The following is a 23,515-nucleotide window of genomic DNA, read 5'->3' as shown; positions in this document are numbered from 1 at the left end:
TCTTTGTAAATATATTACTATATTACTAGTAAACTTCAAAAGAGGATAAGATAAAAATTTGCTTACCAAACCTGGCCCTGCTTTAATACATGTTGCGTTTTGGTGGCATCCTCCATTGTTTTCTAAGCACCGATCCAGTTCTAGACATAGAAGAAATGCACATTATATCAGATTGCTTCCACTGAAAAAATATGGCTATGTTACAAAACAAGCTCTTAGAAGATATGAATAGATGAATAGCCAATTCACTTGCAATAAGCAAGGGTAAGCCAGGACACATTTTTGACCTTCCTAAATGCCCCAAATGTTCCTAGTGAAAATTCATCATTGATTAGGGAGAAACAATGCAAATGATTGGAGAAAACTTTCAAGCGGTTTTTATTTCCCCAAATGGAACATTCATACCTATTACAGAGTATATCCCACCCACATATGGAGCAAACAGTGCCATTAATTCAAATGGCAAACCTTGTAGGCTGCCATCATAGTTGGTGGAGAATCCTCTTCTCCGTTGCTCAGCAATCATGTCCACATTATTTTGCCATCTGCCTGGCTTAGAGTGAAGTAACCAGCTACATATACATGTACATTTCAAGAAAGCAGTGACTACCTGGGCTAGTGTAAAAGGCAACCTTTCTGCAAGAGAAACAGTTTTTATCATGCCTTAAATATTTCACCCCACTTTATATGCCACTCATTTATCTGGGTACAGGTCTACCCAGATATTCACTTTTGTCCAGAAAAAAAATTATATTTTAAAGCCAAATTGCCCATCGTTTCAGCTGCTTTGGACTGTACGATGCTCACCCAAGCATAAAGTCCCATCTCCCGCATAGCCTTCTTTGCAAGTGCAGATGTTTTTGCCCGGTGCTTTTTTGGTACAGTTGGCATATTTGGAACAGCCACCATTATCCACAGCACAGGGGTCTATTTCTGAATTGCCAAAGAAAAAAAGGTTGGGCTAGAATATAAAACAATTTAGCACAGGTATGGCAAGTACATTCATGAACACTTGAGGACCTTGTCAAGACTGTGACTTGAATCTTCACTTTCCTTCAGTGACTCCCTGTTTATGAAGCAGGATGTTTTTACCTTCCCTCTGCAACCCTCCAGACCCTGCAACTCTGCTCCTGGATTTATAGGAATGGGGTGGTGAAACTACAGAGGAATATGGTGGCTAGGGCTCATGTGGGATATAGTGTGGGAAAAGTGTAAAAAATTATACATTCAAAAGAAAAGCTGGGAGAATTCCATTTGCTCCCTGGCCTGAATGGAAGTGCAGGCAAGGATTTCAAGCCTTTGTTTTGGCCAGATGTGGCCTTCCTCAACCCAATTGCCAGAGAATACACATCAGGCATCTGCTTTCATGCCATTTTCTTTGACATGGACCTATAGGAGACTTGTCATGGATGCAGATAAAAAGGAGTTTCATAAGATTACATAAGATTATTCTTCAATGTAATACTTACTCCTCTTCAAAAATACTTATTTCCCTTCACCCAACAACTAGCTGTTGAATGTCTGAACAGAGCCCATAGAAAGCATTGAACACCACATTTGAAATGATATAAAACTCCAGTTAGTAATGTTTTACTTGTTGCAATTCTCAAATAGTGAACATGCGTATGTCAGCAATGCCTGTGTGTGTGGTTAAGTGAAAAAATTATCATTTTAGCTATTATAGGTCTATCTCCGTGTACTATCTACTGTATGTATCCCTGTGCTGTTATTTTATCAAGTATGAATTACAGATTGAAAGCATTTGCCAGAAATACCTGCACAGTAGGTTCCATTCCCAGAATATCCAGCAGAACAGGAGCAGATGGGTTGAGAAGTAGTGGAGTCATTAACGCAACTGAAGCAGAGTCATAAGTGACTGAGAATTATATATGAACTCACAGACATAAGTTTATGATGATACTGAGTGTTAATAGCATTGTGCTTGTTTGGCCTGGATCACATTGCTCCCCTTTTGTCCTTTGTCTAAACGTGTGGTTACACAAGAGAGATATTCCACAGGAAGCTCAAGTTATTGATATACATTTCTTTCAAATGCTCAATGTGGAATTTTTGCACCATTGTTCCTCAGTATAATACAGAAATGAAATGAAAATCAATGTAGATTAAAAGCTATCATCAAGTATAGCATTCTGACACAGGAATTAGTGGTTATGGTTATTAATAGGCCCATTAATATCTATATCAAAATCACTTTGTGGCAATAATTCATCTTACTTGGATAAGATGGGCAAAATGTGTAAATCATGGAAAATGTCTTGTCTACTCTTGTTCAGAATGGGGAGATATATTTTGAGAGACATTTACATTTAAATGAAGCAAGATCTTGAACAGAATCTGTCCTGTGGAGTCCTCCGGGCTCTCTGAGCTTGGTTGTTTTCTTGCAAACATTTCATTACCCGGTGTTAATCTTGGTGTTAATCTCTGTTTATCTGAGTGATTGCTGGTGAGGAAACGTTCTGGTCTTTTGTTTCCTTTTTATTGTCTCTTTTGAATAGTGTATAGTTGATCAACAGGCACATAGAGATAAACAGCATCCACACGCTATTATCACCAGACATACAATCAAGCAGTAAACAATACCCTAATCAAGGAACTACCAGAGGAACAAAGCAAACCCCCCACCCCCACCAACACTGGCAGGGCATGCCATGGTATACAAACAGAGAGCAAACCCTGCTCCCTTCTAGCACTGAAGATGTTACCTAGCCAGGTAATGAAACGTTTGCAAGAAAACAACCAAGCTCAGAGAACCCCAAGGACTCCACAGTTCAACCCTGAGCTACACATATTCTCTTCTATTAAAATCTATCCTTTCACAGATTTTATTCATAAATAATCTCATCTAATGCACTAATTCCACATTACAGACTTTAATAATTTGCAAGATCAGTTTTAAGGAATAAATAATACAGAGGCTTAATTAAAAGATCCGCTTCCTAGAAATATTGCTTTATGGGAACAATCATATAGTTTCAAGCATATTTTAAATTTTGCCCTATAATTGTACTTACTTGGCATTCACATCACAAGTACCGTTGCAGAAATCAATTCCAATCTCTGTAAGAGAGTATTTTGTTAGAATATTGTCCAATCTTAAGCAAAAAGTTTTAAAAATCTCTCTCAGATTTTTCATGTTCTTTGGCTGTAATGATATGTGGGAATGATCTTGGGAGACAGGAGGAAAAGCTGCAGACTGGACAACCAGCATGTAAAAGATATCTCATTCTGCAGAAGGAGAGGAGGTGTGGGAAGCATTTCAGAAGGGACCCTGCCTAGTTTTCTGGAAAGTAAAAGGAAAGGAGGGGAGAAATACTTTCAGTCTTGCAAAATTCTGCTAATGTAACATTACAATACAGACAGAGTTAGTATTCATGGTGTGCTTTTTGTCTGGACTACCTCAAAGGGCTACCATCAATCTTATAAGACTCCTACTCCTCCTAAGAGAGGCAGAAAATCCCACTTGGAGTTTTAGGAATGGCCTTCGATCCCCAAGAACACCTCTATCTGCCAAGCATCCAGCTACAGCGTTGTTGCAACACCAGCAGCAAGTGGATGTACAGGTAACTGATTTATAGAATGCTATGATACAACTAACACAGCAGCTGGGACAGAATTTGCCTCAACCCGCAGCAGCACAGCAACATATGATTCAGCCGATGCTCCTGCATTCTCATGGGAGCTTACCAGAGAAATTCAGAGGGGACCAGGATCAATTTTGGACCTTCACAGCTCCATGTGAAATGTTTATGGCAGGCAGATCAGTGGATTTTCCCACATACCATTACACTGGCCTTGATTCCCCTCCCTACAAGAGGAGCGTAATACAGTGACCCATCATTTGTGGCTCCTAGAAGTCTAGGTCTAGAGAAATTGGCTTTTCTGAACTCTGTATATTCAGACAGCAACCCTCTGATACCATCCCTATGATTCTGAAATCTTTGGAAAGACTGAGATTAACAATACGTTCAAATCACTCTACCTTCAAAAGGTCTCCAAAGAGCTTTGCATGTTGCTGAGACAGCAGCTCTTCAGAAGAGTTTCAACCATCAACCATTCCATGAGGATCTGTCTAAGGTCCTGGAATGAACGTGTCTGGGCACAACCTTTTTCTGACACACTTCCAGAATTATAAGTGCTAGTGCTTAGAAACAACTTTGTTGTCTTACTTGAGCCCAGCTAGGACAGGACACAAACCATTCTTAGCCTTCTTACAATCTAGATCTTAAACGGGAACTTTTGCATATGTCAAGTCACCTTGTATCATACAAAATAGATTTGAGTCTTTATGTAGCAATCATAACCTACAAAATGGGATATCAAAAACAGCCTATTATTATTACAACTATTATTAATTTTTATGCCACCAATTTCTGTAAAGCACAGTAGTTTACATAATAAATTACAATAAATATTCATGCTAAGAAATTAACCCATGTTAATGGGTTAAGGAAAGAAACCAAGAAGGTTTCCCCAAAATGAAGTTTGTATGCATACATTAATGTGATTGCAACCAGTGTCCTTTGAATTTTTATAATTAATTTCTAACAGTGAATTGATCCAGGTTATAAACCAATTCCATTTTAGAAATAGAAGACAAACACCTCCATTACTGAGGCAGTAATGTCATGGTTTCTTATCATGTTGTACTCTTGTTGTGCCAAATCTGGGATGCTCCAAAAAGCAATATCGTAACTCAGCATCGTCCTAGACAACTATGTTCAACAACTATACAGAGTTCAGAAAATCCAGCAGATGTTTCACTTATCTATCCTACTCAAGGAGAGCATCAGTGGCACTCCATTTACACTGGATTAATTTAGTTTACCCATCAGAGTCTGGGGGTGCAGTGTGACTCTTGGAAGGGACAATATGCCTGCCTACACTTTCCTTGGCAATCCTCAAGCTGTTATCTAAATTTTTAAATATTCTTTTATTTTAAGGAAATGAATGGAATATTACAATGTTGTGAAGAAGACACACACTCAAGATCAACCTCTACTTTCAGCAATGATTCTGGATCCAACATAAGTCTTAGAAAATGAAGGGCAAATAGTTGCCATCCAGTGTTTTCTTCCCCTTCATGGATCACTGCCTTGTCGTGGTGAAGGGGCTTGCGTAACTCAGTGAAGCCATGAGCTATACCGTGCAGGGCCACCCAAGACGGACAGGTCATGACAGAGAGTTCTGACAAAATGTGGTCCACTGGAGAAGGAAATGGCAACCCACTCCAGTATCCTTGCCAAGAAAACCCCATGGACAATGTTAAAAGGCTAAAAGATATGACGCCGGAAGATGAGCCCCTCAGGTCGGAAGGTGTCCAATATGCTACTGGGGAAGAGCGGAGGGCAATTCCAAGTAGCTCCAGAAAGAGTGAAGCGGCTGGGCCAAAGCCGAAAGAACGTTCAGCTGTGGATGTATCTGGAAGCGAAAAGAAGGTCCGATGCTGTAAAGAACAATATTGTATAGGTACCTGGAATGTAAGATCTATGAGGCAAGGCAAGCTGGATGTGGTCAAACATGAGATGACAAGATTGAACATCGACATCTTGGGAATCAGCGAACTGAAATGGACGGGAATGGGTGAATTTAATTCGGGTGACCATTATATCTACTACTGTGGGCAAGAAACCCTTAGAAGAAATGGAGTTGCACTCATAGTCAATAAGAGAGTGGGAAAGGCAGTAATGGGGTACAACCTCAAAAATGACAGAATGATCTCAGTGCGTATCCAAGGCAAACCATTCAATATCACAGTCATCCAAGTCTATGCCCCAACCACTGATGCTGAAGAAGCTGAAGTTGACCGCTTCTATGAAGACCTACAACACCTTCTAGAACTAGCACCAAAAAAAGATGTCCTTTTCATCATAGGGGATTGGAATGCTAAAGTAGGAAGTCAAGGAGTAATCGGAATAACAGGCAAGTTTGGCCTTGGAGTACAAAATGAAGCAGGGCAAAGGCTAATAGAGTTCTGTCAAGAGAAAAAGCTAGTCATAGCAAACACTCTTTTCCAACAACACAAGAGACGACTCTACACATGGACATCACCAGATGGTCAATACCGAAACCAGATTGATTATATACTTTGCAGCCAAAGATGGAGAAGCTCTATACAGACAGCAAAAACAAGACCAGGAGCTGACTGTGGCTCAGATCATGAGCTTCTTACTGCAAAATTTAGGCTTAAATTGAAGAATGTAGGGAAAACCACTAGACCACTCAGGTATGACTTAGATCATATTCCTTGTGAGTACACAGTGAAGGTGATGAATAGATTTAGAGGATTAGATTTGGTAGACAGAGTGCCTGAAGAACTATGGACGGAGGTCCGTAACATTGTACAGGAAGCAGCAACTAAAACCATCCCAAAGAAAAAGAAATGCAAGAAAGCAAAATGGCTGTCTGATGAGGCTTTACAAATAGCTGTGGAAAGAAGGAATGCGAAAAGCAAGGGTGAAAGGGAAAGATATAAGCAACTGAATGCAGATTTCCAGAGAATAGCAAGGAGAGATAAGAAGGCCTTCTTAAATGAACAATGCAAAGAAATTGAGTAAAACAATAGAATGGGGAAGACTAGAGATCTCTACAAGAAAATTGGAGATATGAAAGGAACGTTTAGTGCAAAGATGGGCATGATAAAGGACAAAAAAGGCAGGGACCTAACAGAAGCAGAAGAGGTGGCAAGAATACACAGAAGAACTTTACAAGAAAGATCTTAATGTCCCTGATGTCCACGCTGGTGTGATCACTGACCTTGAGCCAGACATCCTAGAGAGTGAAGTCAAGTGGGCCTTAGGAAGCATTGCTAACAACAAAGCTAGCGGAGATGACAGTATTCCAGCTGAGTTATTTAAAATACTAAAAGATGATGCTGTTAAAGTGCTGCACTCAATATGCCAGCAAGTTTGGAAAACGCAACAGTGGCCACGGGATTGGAAAAGGTCAGTTTATGTTCCAATTCCAAAGAAGGGCAACGCCAAAGAATGCTCAAACTATCGCACAATTGCACTCATTTCACATGCTAGCAAGGTTATGCTCAAAATCCTACAAGCTAGGCTTCAGCAATACATGAACCGAGAACTACCGGATGTACAAGCTGGATTTCGAAGAGGCAGAGGAACTAGAGATCAAATCGCCAACATTCGCTGGATCATGGAGAAAGCACGAGAGTTCCAGAAAAATATCTACTTCTGCTTCATTCATGACTATGCAAAAGCCTTTGATTGTGTGGATCACAACAAACTGTGGCAAATTCTTAAAGAGATGGGAGTACCAGACCACCTTACCTGTCTCCTGAGAAATCTGTATGCGGGCCAAGAAGCAACAGTTAGAACCGGTCATGGAACAACTGATTGGTTCAAAATAGGGAAAGGTGTACGACAAGGCTGTATACTGTCACCCTGCTTATTTAACCTATATGCAGAGCACATAATGAGAAATGCCAGGCTGGAAGAATCACAAGCCGGAATTAAGATTGCAGGGAGAATCATCAACAACCTCAGATATGCGGACGATACCACCCTAATGGCAGAAAGTGAAGAAGAACTAAAGAGCCTCTTGATGAGGGTGAAAGAGGAAAGTGCGAAAGCTGGCTTGAAACTCAACATTAAAAAAACTAAGATCATGGCATCTGGACCCATCAATTCCTGGCAAATAGAAGGGGTAGAAATGGAAGCAGTAACAGACTTCATTTATTTGGGCTCCAAGATCACCGCAGACGGAGACTGCAGCCATGAAATTAAAAGACGCTTGCTCCTCGGGAGGAAAGCTATGGCAAGCCTAGATAGCATATTAAAAAGCAGAGACGTCATCTTGCCGACAAAGATCCGCATAGTCAAAGCTATGGTTTTTCCAGTAGTAATGTATGGCTGTGAGAGCTGGACCATAAAAAAGGCCGAGCGCCGAAGAATTGATGCCTTTGAACTGTGGTGCTGGAGAAGACTCTTGAGAGTCCCCTGGACTGCTAGGAGGTCAAACCAGTCAATCTTAAAGGAAATCAACCCTGATTGCTCATTGGAAGGATCGATAATGAAGCTCAAGCTCAGATATTTTGGTCACCTAATGCGAAGAGAGATCTCTTTGGAGAAGACCCTGATGCTGGGAAAGATTGAAGGCAAAAGGAGAAGAGGACGGCAGAGGATGAGATGGTTAGATAGCATCACTGAAGCAATGAGCATGAAACTGAGCAAACTCAGGGAGGCAGTGAAGGACAGGAAGGCCTGGCGCAATATGGTTCATGGGGTCACGAAGAGTCGGACACGACTTAACGACTAAACAACAACAAGTGTTTTCTTTGCCTTCTGATATATGGATGTGTTATGACCTGTCACACTACCATGGCAACCTTTTTGTGAGAATGCCCATAGCATGCTCTCACATTTCAAATGTGCCACTGATCCCAAAAGACTGGGCTCCAGAGTATTTCCCACTAATTATTCATAATATAACTATTTTCTCATTCTACTTGATGGACCTAATTAAACCAACAATTGCTTATAAACTGCCTCACTTATTGGTTAAATGTCTAAAATATTGAAGAACTTTTATTTTTGATGGTGTTCCTCTATTAGCAGCAGCAGCAGTCCTAGTATATTTGATTATCCCTTATCTTTGCAGTACATTTCTACTCATCCACTAGATTTGTCTTGAAAACTGGGCCTTTTCTGCAGATTTGACTGTAGAAGAAGGAAAGGGACACATTAGTTGTAAAACAAAAGTCCAGTTTGGACATGTTAGATATAGCCCTTCCTCATTTCTTTTAAATCTGATTTTTTTTAACAATAGGTTTCAAATCTGGAATGATATGTCTTGTTTCCCAACTCCCATCATTCACTTACCTTGGTCACAATTGACTCCTTTAAATCCTGAGATGCATGTACAGCTTCCATCACCTAACAACCCATCATTGCATTGCCCTTTATTGCAATTGCACTCTAAGAAGAAATATAAGTCTTTGTCAGGTACAAATAAAAACACCTAATGTTAACTCATGCTGGGTTTTTTGCACACAGACCCCCATTAACTATATGCAGCTACCTCTTTCTATGTAGCATGTATCACCGTCAATAACTGCATGGGGGCCTAGAAATGAAACATGAGCGAAGCCCTCTGAGAAACGTCAAAATGTTTGTGGAATAATGTTCTAGGAGTTTACAACTTATCTAGCAATAGAATAACACATGGCCTTTGAGTATCTTGCAGGTGGCCCTAGTCTATAGTAGTGGGCAGACCCAGGACAACATTTCCATTTAAGTACAATTAAATATAGTTAATAGGATAATTGTTTGACCATTTGTTTAATGACTCCTCCCTTGTGCCACATTAAAAATTGCAGGATGACAACAAGTTTCAGAAAGCCCTGGAGAATGCATGCCAATCTTTTTGTGTATGTCTCTGTTTTAGAGCAAATGCTTCTCTATGCAGTAGCATAGACGCTATTCTGATATTCCAGCCATAATCACCTTCCCTCACCCCAATTCTTTATTTTATATAGTGTTTTGAAAGAAGTAAGCAGCACAAAGAAGAACATTAGGTGCAGATGCCACAATATAGGCAGATATTAGCCATAATCACCTGATTGACACTTGGGTCCATATCTTCCTGCTTGACACATTTCACAGGCTGTGCCATGGAAACCTTCTTGACACTGGCAATCTCCATTGCCTTCAATACCATCTTGACACACCCCATTACCAGAGCACCAGCTGCCTGGTTTCCCAGGGCACATCTCACACATAGCACCATAGTAGCCTGGACAGCAGACAGAGACCTCAGAAAACAGACAGATTACAGTCAGACCAGAAAAAAAAATGCTATACAAACATAATTATTACTGTTACTGTTGAGTGTCTCTTTATTTTGGTTCTTCCTTGTAAGCTACTCAGTGTCATATCATTTGAGTTGGATGTTCATATAAAATCTTCAAATAAATTGATGTTATGTTCAAAAATTTATATTGCTTTGATAGTTACTTAGGGCTTGAGATGGTATCATGATAGCATCTTCTTGCTTAACATTTCTGACATGGCACCAATAATATTGATATACTTCTATGCAACAGCAGGATGATCACATGTTCACTCAGATCATGAGTAAGAAACTGGTCTCAGTGCCTAACACAAAGAAAAGAGCACTTCTCTACCAGCCAGAAGAAAATAATTCCATATGGAATAACTGCATATTTGACATGCATGTGGGTATTTAGTTAGTAAAGTTTACTTACTAGGGAAACTTTGATGCAGGTGAAATGGCAGCCAACTAAATTCATGCCTCCAGATCTATATATACAGTGAGGAAGATTCCCTCTGCCTGGTTTTTGCTGTTAGTTAAAAAGAAAAAAAATGTAATCAGATGATAAGCAGATATGTATTCCAGACAGATAACATCTAGGCATGATCAAGAAACAACTCTTGTATTAACTCCTTCTACCTCCTCACCATTAACATGATTAACTCCAGAATTCTCTAAAGAGCTGCTTCTTGTACAAACTTTTCTGGTGACACGTTTGATAGACAAATATATCAACTGAAGTAAACCAAGACTTACTGCAAGCACTGATCCTGCTGGGCACTTGATCCTTTTGTCGCACTTAGCACATCTTGACTGGCATACAGGGGGAAAAAGGATAATTAATGGGTATTTCAGAGCATGTAAAAATATGAGCATCAACTGCAGAAGAGTAATATGGTCAGCAAGTCATAACAGAGAGGAGCCCAAATTAATCAGTAACTGGTTATTATTTTTCATACTCTGTGATAGCAGAGAACATTTTTAAAGGCATTGCCAAGATTGTGTTAAAAGAGGATCTGTCATCCGAACCTTTTGTTATTCCCACATCAAGATTTATTCATTTCAAAGTCATAGGCCTCTTTTAACCTAATAAACCAATCACTCTTAATTGAGGTTTTCACTCTGATGATTCCCACTTTTCCTAGGAAACCTATCTTTACATAACAACCAAGTTTCTTCTGGTTTGAATTATACCAACTCAAGACTGCAGGAAAAGCCATCTATCAGTGAGAAACTTCAGAGTCAGAAGGATTAGAAGACCAAATTCCATACTCATCCCTTTTCTCTAGGGCTTCACACTTTACCTTTTCACTGGGTAAAAAATCAGGCCAAATGAATTCACATTATCATCACCACACTCATGCATTGTGTTGCACCCTATTCTTGGCAACATGTGACACATCACTTCAAAATTACAGGAATGAAAAGTGGACTAGATTGGCTCCCAAGGTATTTGGTTCATGGCCCCATTCACTGATTTTGTAGGGAGGCACCACTGAACACACTGTCTGAAAAATCAAAATAATCTGCAAAAGACCACAGCCTTTCTCTTGGTTGGCAATTGGCTGGCAAAAGACCACAGCTGATCTTATGGCAATTCTCCCCCTCCCCTCTGCAAAGATATTAATGACTATCTATCAATTCAAAGACAACTGACTGGGGAAGAGTGACATGTACATCCAATCATGATGTCAAGAAAGAGCATTTTACTTCCTGAAGGTAAGGTCTATGCAGCCCTATGAAAAACATGACTTAGTGTTTGACAGTAGAACTTATTGTACAATTCCATACTTGTATGGAATACAATAGATCCTATGAAGTTTAGAGGGTTTACTCTTAGCTAAGCAGACAGAAGATTGGGGTCTGAACTAGCCAGGATCCATTAATTTCAGAAAATCTTTGCCATATTCAATTATTTTTGTTAGCACAACTGCTGATATAAAATCAAATGCTAATATTAATTTTGTTATTTTTATCATATTGAGAATATTGTATAGAATGACACCAAGTGCTGTTGACGAGGACTACAGATACCAACTTAGTTGTTCTGAAAGTTGCAAAATTTTGGATTTTAAGAGGAATATTTATTATTTAATTATATGTGGCTCAGACAGCCAGTATATTCAGAAGTATAAAATGAGGTAGCAGAAAACAAGTAGTACTCATAATGAAGAAATAAGATCTCTAATGCTTTACCTTTTGTACAGTGGTGGTATTGGTATTGCAACGGTTTTTGTGAACCTGTAGAACTTGAGAAACCCCAATCAGCATTCCATTTCTTGTTTCAACAAATGGGCCATTCAAAAGAACCCTGTTTACATATGTCTGCAATAAAAAAAGAAAGGATAAGAAGAAGTGAAGCAAGGTTCATTGAAGCACCATGACTTCGATATTAATTTTAATCAGAATAAGTCAGGTAGGATGTAGAAAGATATTATCCAGCCAGCATTATAAAACCTTTCCTAGCCAATACAATTCAGCATCCTGCGTGAACTCAGCGGAGGCTGACATAAACCAATGAGCTGCCCTGTGGTTTTTGATTTGTGGATGTCAATTTATTAACCAGCACTCTGGGATCCTCCAGTTTATGTTACACAGGTCACTGAATAATTTTCAGTAAATATAAATAAGTAAAATATTTAAAATAAATACATAAAACATTTCAGGGTTGCAGCTACAATATACATGCAAATTTACTATGTGAAAAATATAGTATTATTTCATACTTTTAGCTGTTCCTTGTTAAACCACACACTGTAGAAGTGAATTTATAGCTCATCCTCACCTTATTGAGTGTATTAGAAAACATGAGCCAATTGGAGAATCCTAACATTGTGCTTCTGTGAGCTCCGTTCTTCAGATCTTTCAAAAACAGTTTATCACCAATTACGATATGATACTGCACGGTGTCATTATCCTAGAATCCAAGAGCCACACAAAACAAAATGTTCAAGTTCAAGACAATTATTAGAATCATCAAGGCAACAGCTAGTGGAATAGAAACTTAAAGAGAAGATGCGTAGTAAGAAACCAAATTTCTCCCCAATCTGTGCCTCCAGATATCTTGGTCACAACCCCCAGAAGAGCCACTTTCTTCAGATCTCCAGTGAGCTGATGTGAAGTTCAGACTGGCCTCCCGCTAGGCTGTTGCTTTGCCATATTCAACCACATCAAGTACATCTTGATTCGTGGAAAAGGTGCCACAAGAAAAATATTCCCATTACAACCATCAGAGATAAAAAGATTCTCATACGACAAGTTGTGGAACCTAGAAAAAAGTCCAGCAGGTTGCCAAAGCTACTCCCTGAACTCATGAAGCAGAAATGCTAATTTAGTTTCACTGTTATACCTGGCATATACTGATGCCCATAGGATACCAACATGCTGACAGATAAAACCAAGTCCTTAAACGATATGTAAAAGCAATATTTCATTAAATGACTGGGGAATACTTTTGTCATTCATAGTTACATCATTATTAAATTAATTTGTAAACGATGTGGTTACAGCCACATCACATCTTTCAGTGCAAGACAAATGGAGATGTATCACACTTGACAATGCTCATATGCAAATGGAAACTCACAGTTAACTTGTGAGTGGATTGTTAGTTGTTAAGTCTCTTACATGAGTTTTTTATTGCACATCTCCTCTTGGGAACACAGCAGTAGTTGCCCATTATACAGGATGAGGTAGAAACCCCACCTTTAAAATTCATTAGATACGGGAGCTTGGTGGTGCATGAAGCAGCCAACATCAGTTAATTCCAAATGTGATATCCCAGGACTGAATCCAAAATCTTATTTACTGATATGTCGTTTCCCACAAATAAAAAACAAACTGTACAATCATGTACACGTTGAATCAAAAGTTAAGTCTCACTGAGTTCGGGCAGCTTATCCCTAAATTAGTGCAATTATGATTATTTCTTTAAACTCTTACCAGTTGGGTAATATTTGATGATTGGCAATATTTCTCAATTGAACTATTTCCTGGGACAAAAATAGTATATTTCTGTGATGACTCAATTTTTCTCACCAGCTGATATTGCTGAAAGTTTTAAAAAACACAGTTAGCAAGCCAATCAAGGCAATGAAAATTGCAGTCCATAGCTAAAATAATATTTATGTTAATATTTTTTTAAAATATAAAAAAATTACATACTTAAAAAACAGCAACAACAAATAACAAATATTAAGAATTCAGACTGAAATAAATTCACTGCATTTTTGTATCAGCAACAAACCTATGTGTTATATCAATGTTTCACCATTCTCTTGAATGAATGAGTGAATTTGTCAATCAGTAGCAATGATGAATAGCACCTATGAGAGATGGCCTTGGCTGGGATAGGATAAACGTAAATCCCAGCTAGCACTTCTTGCTGCTTGCCTGAACCCACTAGCTAGATTCACAGATCATACTCATTCATTTCTCCAATTGTTTGATTTTGGACTGAGTGCTCTGCACCCAGCTATTACAGTGTGCAAACATTGTTTGGAGCAATATGAAAACTTAGCTTCTGTCTTCCACTGTATCACTTACTAAGTTGACCTTCCTCTAGCCCCTTGTAAAAGAATTCTTTAAAACATACAGGGAAATATCATTCTACTGAGGGGTTTACCTCCAAAAGCTCTTTGAACCTCCAGAAGGAGGGCACTGTGTTCAATTGCTCCTGCAGACCAGGTGGGATCTTGACAGATGTTGGTAACAGAACCTGGGTATAAGAAAAAGCAAACTGAGGAAGGTGCTTCCCTATGTTTTTTTCATCTTATAAATAGCTTAGTTAGGTTTAAAGAGTGCTACCGAGGGGAGAAAAATGATTTTAGAAGACTCTTCTCAACATCTTGGTGGCATTGTGGCTTCTGTTTAATGAAGCCACAATGCCACCAAGATGTTAAGCATCCTTGCTTAACAACCGTTCATTTAACAACAGTTCAAAGTTATAATGGCCTTGGAAAAAGTGCTTTATAACCTGTATTCGCACTTATGACTACTGCAAACCATCGCACCACCCCCCACGGTCACATGATCCATGATTTGTGACCTTTTTTTACAATGGTTGTTAAGCAAATCACCATGATCATTAAGCGAATCACATGGTTGTTAAACAAATCACATGGTCATTAAGTGAATTCTGGCAAAAATGTCCATTGGGGAGCTGGATTCATTTATCAACCACATGATTCACTTAACAACCATCGTAAAAATGGTCGTAAAATTGGGTCCAGTCACATGGTGACTCACTTAATGACTACCCTGCTTAATATCTAATTTTCCAGCCCCTATTGTGGTCGTTAAGTGAGGACTATCTGTAATGAAAGAGCATTTAGAAAAGCATTTAGCATTTCTAAATCCCTCTCCCCTTTCTCAGAACAACAGAAAAAGACAAAGATCCAGGGCAATCTAATCAACATACCTTATTGATGATATAAATAGTGCTGTTAATAGCAGGAATATCACCCAATACAATGCTAGCATTCTGAATAGTTATTTCCTGAAAAGCAAATATATGCAGATGGATAATTCTGAATTAGTCCCATTAGAATTAAAGTTTAACCATTCCTATTATATTTTACATCAAAACAGTTTTTGCTTTAGCTGGGGGACCGGGCTGAGATGGGAACCTGAGGCCCTATGGTTGCAAGTACCATCCACATTTCTTTTTTCTTTTTGTGGTCTTTTAACTCCATTTGTCAAAAATTACCTGCAGAGTTTCCCAAAATGTTGGGCTGAAAAGGAGCAGAAATCAGCATACGGTTTTTAATCCTTTCCCTCACAAACCAACCCTAGGAATTCCAGAAAAATCCAGATACAAATACAAATTCTTTGCCACCCATTGCTCCCTCAGCCTGCCCATTCATGCCCCCCCCGCCGTAATATTAAAATATCCTTTCCCAGCACCGCTGCTGTAGGCAATAGCCTCAGACTGGATTAATCCTTCAGTTCTGGTGGAGAAAAAGGTTCACTTACTCTTGTAAGCAAATCACAGAGTGCAAAAATGTCAATATGCAGGAACTTAACTATATAGCCCAGGTAGGGTCTCTAACAAGGAAAAATGCCAACAGCCCCAGACAGCTGCACCAGACTCTGATGACCAGCATTCTATCTGAAATAGCCATTGGGCGGCCATTTTGTCCTATTACACGGCAGCTTTCCTCAGCATGCGTTTGTAACCATCATTTGAGGGACCTGCACTGTGCTGTAACTGGAGAGGAAAAGTTGCTTAATTTAGGATCGGTTCTTAGGATTGGACATATCTTTTCGAATCTGCCATCCTCTGGATTTGTCAAACTGCAGTGGTTGTAGATTATGGGCCATGCAGTCCAGGACATCTGAAGGATAACAGGTTGGGAAAGGCTTATCAAAACTCCCCATTTAATTTTGACAGTGGCCACGTGCCTTTGTAAACAGGCTATGCTGAACATTTCACAGGTCAGAAATTAGAGCCTGCAGGCCTGCCTTGGTTCTATTTTCCTTGGGGCACCTTTTCTTCAGTGTAAAAGTGGCATTAGCACATTTCAGTAATATCACTTTAATTTTGGTTATAGGGGGTAATGTCACTGTTTTTAACATATAATCCCTTACCCCATTGTTGCTCTTTATTTCCCACTTGGCCTGTGGATTGAGGGTGGGGAGTTCTCGGCCAACATAGTTCTTGAGTTGCTGAGTTGTGAAAGAGCCCTGGAGGAAGTGGGACCTAGGACAGCACAAAATATTAAGAAAACTACAGCTGGCTGGTTAATGGACAAGAGAACACCTTCAGTTAGACTCCGTGATGGTTAGCAAAGAGACACAGCCTCTTTTAAATGTGTCAGGAGACACTATTAAAAAGACAATTCATCAGTCATCTTGGTTGCTTTGGCCACAGCTAGATGTCTTCTTTCCTGGAAGGAATGGAGCCTTTGGGCTTGCCTGTTCTCACCAAAAAGCTCTCCTACATGCTTTTTATGAGGGGGGAACCGTGCTTCTGAACCATTTTGGGAAAATACCCAGCCAGAAGGAGTTTCTCTCTTCATGCAGATCTAGTATATGGCATTAGTATGGACATTAACTAATCCACATCCTAAAAAAGCCAACAGAGCCCACAGAAAGGTTCTCATGTGAACTAAATTGTTTGCTGTGTAGTTGATCCATGGAATGGCCTGATCCCAAGAGATTACTCTAAGATAGGGTTACCAGATATCTGAACAGGCAAAGGAGGACAGGATAATTGGAAAGAGGACAAATGGGAGGAAAAGTTGGACACACACTAACTGTTTAAGTTTCTTGGTATCTGCAACAACAATTAAAGTGAAAAACAGCAGAAAACAAAAGTACTTAGGCCTATACAGTATGTATATGAAATTACTTTTTCCAGCCTCAGAAAGACTGGTTTTTCAATCCCAGGAATGAGCTAGAGCTGGTTAGGAGGCCAAAGCCTTCAGCATGTAACTGATTAAGATCTGGTCAGTTTCAGGCAGCAGCTGCCAGCTGGCAGGAGAGTTCCAATCAACTAATTAAGGCCAGAAAGCTGAACTTGTTAAATTGTGGTTAGCACTTATTAGGGAGGGAGAAAAGCTGCTCAGGAGGAGATATTCAAAAATCCAGACAATATTTGATTCTAAGGCTGTGCCTACCAGATGGAGAATGTGAGGATAAAAAAAGATGACCTGTCCTCCTTTTGCCAGATGCCTGGTAACTCTAGTCTAAGGTGGGCTCTGGGAACAGATGTATTTTTGATGTACCTGACAAATGTTCTTTTTTTTTTTCCTCTAGTCCAAACCAGAAATTCAAAATTCTCCAATAATTCTCACTGTTACTGCTTCTCAGTCAGAAAATGATGGGGATTCTAAAGATGAGGACGTTAGATTGGATGTTCCTATGCGCTGGTGTGTATGTTTGTCACATTGTTAACCATATTTCTTTAAAAAAGGTATAGACAGCCTGCATATCTGTATACACATCTGGGTTCCCGGCTCAATAGAAATGTTATGCAGAAGTATGAATATTTAAAAAGGGGTGCATGAAGTCTGTACTTTACACATGTGCTACAAGCACAACACAAACCGATGAAGCTATTATGCTTTGCTAGGTGAGGTGCAGAGTTGCCCTAAGTGTTTCATTTTCATGTGATAGGAAGCGGCCTCATATTAGGAGGGTCCATCTTGTTGCATTGCCCCCCCCCCCCAAGGCAAATCTCTCAAACCCTAGTTCTACTAAGGCTATCACAGGCACCGCACTGAAGTTTATATCTGAATGGTCACTGAACTCTCACTCTTGGAAGCTGAAAAACTGGGATTCTACAAATCTAGATGAACGTACTGAAAACTGTGCTGCAAGTCCCTTTATAAAGCCTTTGAAGCAGCCCCACCACATGCTAAAACAATCACCTTGCCTGTGGCACGTTCAGCACAGATCAAGCTTGAGTAAATTTCACTAATCAAGGGAAAAATCAGGTATACCTACTTACACCAATTCTAATTCTGACAAGCATAAACATAAACAACAGTACCTGACAAGAGATGGTAGCATGTTGGACTCCAGCCAGAACTCCTTTTCAGCCTTGCTCAGATTTTGGACAGCTTCCTTCAGAGGTACCAGAACAGTCACGTTGGCTCCTCTGGGGATGCTGAAGAGGGATTTCTTTTGCCCAAAGCAAGACAACGTGCACAGGCATTAATGCTAATCACTTTTGCCAACAGATTAAAAGGCATGGAATCAAATATGTAGATCCACCACCAGCCTCATCAACGAAATGACTCAAATCAGTGGAGTCTGATATCTCCTGAGTCCCAGCACTTTTTACTGCCAAACTATCTTTCATTTAACTTTACAAATTGTAGTGTGTAGACTGTGAACTGTTGTAGCAGCCTATTTGATCCAAAGACTGATCTGTGTGATCATCAAAAGTGGGTTAACATGGAACCCTTTTTAGACTTAAATCACTTTTCTCAAGGAAGGGCCTCGTTAAAATATGTAGGTCTGTTGATCACTACAAAAATATATATTCAACAAAATGCAAGAGTAGTTAAGAGCACAGTTTTAAAATTACCCAGCAGATTGAAATATCAATGTTTTGATTCTCCAAGCAACTGCTCTAATTACATAGGCTGAAATTCTTTATTTACTGATGATCCAGTTCCAGTGAGCTGCATCTTTTGAACAGATTTATACAAGGTTCTGCTCAGAGAGTCTTTTTTTGTCAAAAACCTTAAAAGGCCATTTTTTTCTATAAAATTTTTATTTTAAAATGTAAACGGATTTTTTTCTACTGCTTGAACAATATGCTTAAACTCTATCAATTTTGTCTTGTTTTAACTTTTTTTCCCATTAAAAAAGCACTCAAAAACAATGGAAAAGCCTTACCTTAATCCACTGATAAAAAGTTGAAAAGTGGTAATTCCTTACTAACTCCTTCAAAAAGAGAAAACAACAAATTTGTAAAACACTATTCCCAGGGGTCTTAAAAAGATACATAGGAAGAGGAATTCATACATCATGCTAAACAGGTTTAATTTAACCATGGTTTGCTTGTAAGCTAAGACAACGTACTAAGACAATGCTAAGCAGATCACATTATAGCTTTAATACTACATGTAAACCAGGCAGAGGAAGGTGGATGCTTGGGGACTTGCCTAATGATTAGTTGAAAAGAGAATTCTGATATTTTCCTACTATAACAGCAGAAGCTAGTTATTCACTGGTTTGAGATGGGTGGCTATATAAATTGAATAAATAAATATTAATGTATTTAATTGTCTTTATTTTAAATATTTACGCTCTGTTTATCCTTTATATAGTTCTCAATGGCACACAGCATCTTTAAAAACATAGACTATAAAAGAACAAAACAACAGAGGGACACTCACTCACTCATTCAATAGCTGCCCAGAGTCATTTGTTGAGATAGGCAGCTATAGAAATTAAATAAATGAATGACATTCATTCCAAGGTTCCAATTGTCTGGGCAACATTCCACTTCCAATAGTGCCAGATCAGAAGAGGAGACTTTCCACAGAAAGGCAGCAACAGGCTTTGCCTCATTACTGGACTTCTTAAGCCTGTTGGAAATGTGACAAATTGGTCAACTGGCTCTTTCATTCATTTTTTCCTTACCTGACTTTTTATTTTTGGTTTTGTATTTTACCATTGTTAGGGACAGATCATCATGGAGAAAACCTCTCTATGTGATCGCTAAGAGCTGACACCAGTTTGATGGCACATATCAATCTACCATTACTTACAGTATATATCAGTGTTTTTCAACCTTGGCAACTTTGAGATGAGTGGACTTCAAATCCCAGAATTCCCCAGCCAGCATGAAGATTTGAAGTCCACTCATCTTAAAGTTGCCAAGGTTGAGAAACACCGGTATACATATTTACCAAGCAAATAATAATAAAAAAAACCTTACACTGACAACTTAATATGAAACAATAGCTGTCTTTTCCCTTTTGGCCCAAGCATAAACTACCTCTGAACATAGAGACAGCCTTCAGCTCTCAGGGGGAAGGTGCCTTAGGCAAAGGAACTGTCCCCATTGCCTTATGGCAAAGCAGCTATGAAAAGAGAGGCTTCGGGTCTGCTTTCTTACCCAAAGAAAGATCTTGGATACAATCTTTGCCTGTAACTGTGCTTTGAACCAGCTCTTTCTCAATGGCTTGCACTTAATCTGTTTTTATTCTGCAAATATGGTATGGATACATTCTTTAGCATCACATTGACACACAAGAAGAAATCATTGTTTGCATAGTGGGTGGGACAGAGAGAGAGAGAGAGAGAGATGACCCCCCCCCTTCTTTGCTTGCCCCATAGATGTACTCTTACTCCTTTTCCTTCTGAGAGTTGTCCTACTTCCAGTCTATAATGGACAGGGTGTTGGACTAGGAATATAGGAAACCCAGGTTCTAATCCCCTCTTCAGCCATTGTACTTCAACTTCATACAATAATATATTCAAATTATGAATTAGTTTAACACTGTAATGCAGTGAGAAACTGCAATAGCCACTGTGGTTTCCGGTTTAAGATTGGAAATCTAGAAAGTGCTGAACTTTTTTCCTTTAATAAGGAAGCTAAAGGCAGAACAGTGCTTTTTTTTTATCTTAGAGAAATATTCCACAGCATATTTTCTGTCTACTCTTGCTCTTTTATTAATGGGAATGATAAGAAAATGCCGAGTTTGGGAAGTGAGATGCTGTGCTGTGCACAATCAGAGAAGCCACTCGATGCTTATGTTGCTCCAGATTCTCTGCATTGTCTGAAAGACGTTGCCATGAAAGAGGCCTTTCCCAGCCATATCTGAAGTCAGAAAGAGCCATGGCCATTGAGATATTAGGCCTGATTTTAATACTATCAGCTTACTCTCCCCACCTGAAAGAGAACGGAAATGCATCTTTTTACCTTCATCACATCACCATAACATTGAATTCCATCTCCTATATAGCCTTCAGAGCAACGGCAAAGTTTTTCCCCAGTACTGAGAGTCTGGCATACAGCCTGTTGAGTTTTAAAAAAGACAACACTCAGCGATAAGAAAGTAACGTAAAGAAAATAGGCAGAGCTCAGGGTCCCCTAGATAGGATGCTAAAGGCCTGATGCAGAGTGGTACAGAGTGGTATCAACCTCAGGGCTATGCAGAATCCCCAGAATCTTTGTGTGGCCCCAGAGAATTTCCAAAAGTTGTAAATTTTAATAGGACTGATGACAATTATTCAGTACATGTCTACAGAATAATAATATAACTACATTTCATCTTAATTACAAAATCAAAGTGAATTCTTTGCCCCAGCTTCAGGAGTCTGCTTTGGGAAACACAACCTCTGCACAGTATCTAAAAACCAGTTGTGGCCCTCAGACCAAGACATGGGCTAGGCCTTTAAAAACAAACATGCATTTTATCTTCTGGGTTTCTGTGCTAAAGCAACCCATTTTCTCTGTGTGCAGGCTAAACTGCTTCATATTACTATGTAAGAGCAGAACAGAAGCATTTGAACAGGTATCAACGAATGCCTCCATAGTTGCTTTTGGTCTCATTTTTCCCATCCTAATTCTATTCTTCAAAAACTCTGTAAAAAAAAAAGTACACTTTTGTTTGTGTTTTCCTGATGTAAGGATTTTTGCACGCAACTGTGCCAAATATGTACATTTTTGTAATTGTTTTTCCTATAGTAGTTTGTACATTTTATTAATACACATTGTTTGTTTACTTTAATAAATGCACTTTTTATCTGGAGGATTTCTTTCCACTATTCTGGAAAGATTACTATACAGTAAGGTAATTCCAATTAGCATACAGTACTAATTCATTTGGAAAGTATGAACTAAGTGAAATCCATCCCTTCAGATGTTTCAATGAAATTATGAATCAAATGAAATCTACCTAAATAGATTTTTTAAAAGTACATGAAACTACTTTCAGATCTGTTTTTTAAGAAAGGATGATTTCAAAAACCTGCAACATTTGGTTGAAGGGAAGGCTGAGACTGAAGGAGCAAGAATGCATCTCATAGAAGTGCTGTAGCCTTTATATTACTTCTAGTTCTCAAAACCTGCTGAAACTCATATATGGGTGGTACCTGTTTCCATGTAGCCCCAGCATCCCCAATTCTGTGCCTTTTATACCTACTGGATGAGCCATGTCACAGCAATTATCATGGCTCTTAGCCAGGGGAGCTAGAGGACAACACAACTGAAAGTTACTAAACCGAGAAGGCTCTCCTAGATTATCCCCATGTCTTACCAGCTCATGGCAGCCCCCATTGTCCATCATACAAAGGTCAATCTTATCACAGGTATAACCATCACCCGCATAGCCTTTCTTGCACATGCAGCTGCTCTGAAAATTGAAACAGCAGGCACGTTAGTTCCTATCCAATAATACAAGCTTTCCAGGAAAAAGAAAAAGCTCTCATTTTAAGCTTCGTTTATTAGCTTCTAGAAATGCAGAAAACAAAGTCTGTTACTGATATCTTTGTATCTTGAAATTTGGAATCAACCTAAATAGAAACATTCTGGATTTGTCACGTGCAAGGTTAGATAATGGTAGGCAGCCAACAATCCTCCAGCTATTCCAGTGTTTCTCAACCTTAGCTGCTTTAAGCTGTGTGGACTTCAACTCCCAGAACTCTCCAGCCAGCCATGCTGGCTGGGGAGTTCTGGGAGTTGAAGTCCACACAGCTTAAAGCAGCTAAGGTTGAGAAACACTGAGCTATTCTGAGCTACAACTTCCAAAGTCCTTTCTTATTGATGTCAATAATAACAACAATAGCTCTATCTGAGGACAATCCCTCCAAGACAGAAGTAGATCTGGTGATCCCACAGAGTCATTTGCACCCATTGAGACTAGCACAGCCCTTGGTTCAGAATCAGTCCCTGAAGCTTTGGGTCCTCTCCCAGGACTCTGATTTAACTTCCCCAGCTCAGTCATCTAGCCTGTGCAAACTGAGTTTATGGCAACAGCATCAGATAGAATATTGGAAGACAAAGAGAACCAGCGTGCTTCCTTGTAATCCAAGCCACCTTAGAATCTACTCAAATATGGTCCAATGTGCCAGGATAACTTTCCAGCTGAATCAGGCTTAATAAGCACTACTTGAGTTAAGACTTACTAAGACTTAACTTAGCATTCCTTGGTTGCCTTACAGCTGCATCAGTTTTAACAAGAACCAGCTGTGTAAGGGTGGGCCAGCCATGGTCTCTAGTATTAAACTCCCTGTTTGAGAA

At 39.3% G+C, this 23,515-nt stretch overlaps 1 protein-coding gene across 1 annotated transcript in view; it reads right to left on the bottom strand.

The window, feature by feature from the left end:
* Positions 1–23,515, bottom strand: part of STAB1 (stabilin 1) — a 111,304-nt gene that overhangs the window by 38,148 nt on the left and 49,641 nt on the right. Inside the window, exons 26-43 of the mRNA XM_088134052.1 lie at positions 22,533–22,628; positions 21,194–21,289; positions 19,159–19,206; positions 18,305–18,435; positions 16,399–16,510; positions 15,230–15,307; positions 14,435–14,527; positions 13,753–13,860; positions 12,596–12,727; positions 12,007–12,135; positions 10,567–10,623; positions 10,244–10,339; positions 9,595–9,790; positions 8,859–8,954; positions 3,033–3,078; positions 1,776–1,855; positions 808–933; positions 67–140 (exon numbers count right to left, since the gene is read on the bottom strand). Coding sequence (XP_087990178.1) covers positions 67–140; positions 808–933; positions 1,776–1,855; positions 3,033–3,078; positions 8,859–8,954; positions 9,595–9,790; positions 10,244–10,339; positions 10,567–10,623; positions 12,007–12,135; positions 12,596–12,727; positions 13,753–13,860; positions 14,435–14,527; positions 15,230–15,307; positions 16,399–16,510; positions 18,305–18,435; positions 19,159–19,206; positions 21,194–21,289; positions 22,533–22,628 — 1,794 coding nt within the window. The remainder of the gene's footprint in view (positions 1–66; positions 141–807; positions 934–1,775; positions 1,856–3,032; positions 3,079–8,858; positions 8,955–9,594; positions 9,791–10,243; positions 10,340–10,566; positions 10,624–12,006; positions 12,136–12,595; positions 12,728–13,752; positions 13,861–14,434; positions 14,528–15,229; positions 15,308–16,398; positions 16,511–18,304; positions 18,436–19,158; positions 19,207–21,193; positions 21,290–22,532; positions 22,629–23,515) is intronic.

This window comes from Python bivittatus, unplaced genomic scaffold (genome assembly GCF_059951505.1).
Source record: "Python bivittatus isolate LINGU-HERP-01145 unplaced genomic scaffold, Pbiv_v1 ctg000080_np1212, whole genome shotgun sequence".
NCBI lineage: Eukaryota > Metazoa > Chordata > Lepidosauria > Squamata > Pythonidae > Python > Python bivittatus.
Note: the sequence above shows the minus strand (reverse complement) of the source record. Positions and strands in the feature narration are given on the sequence as shown.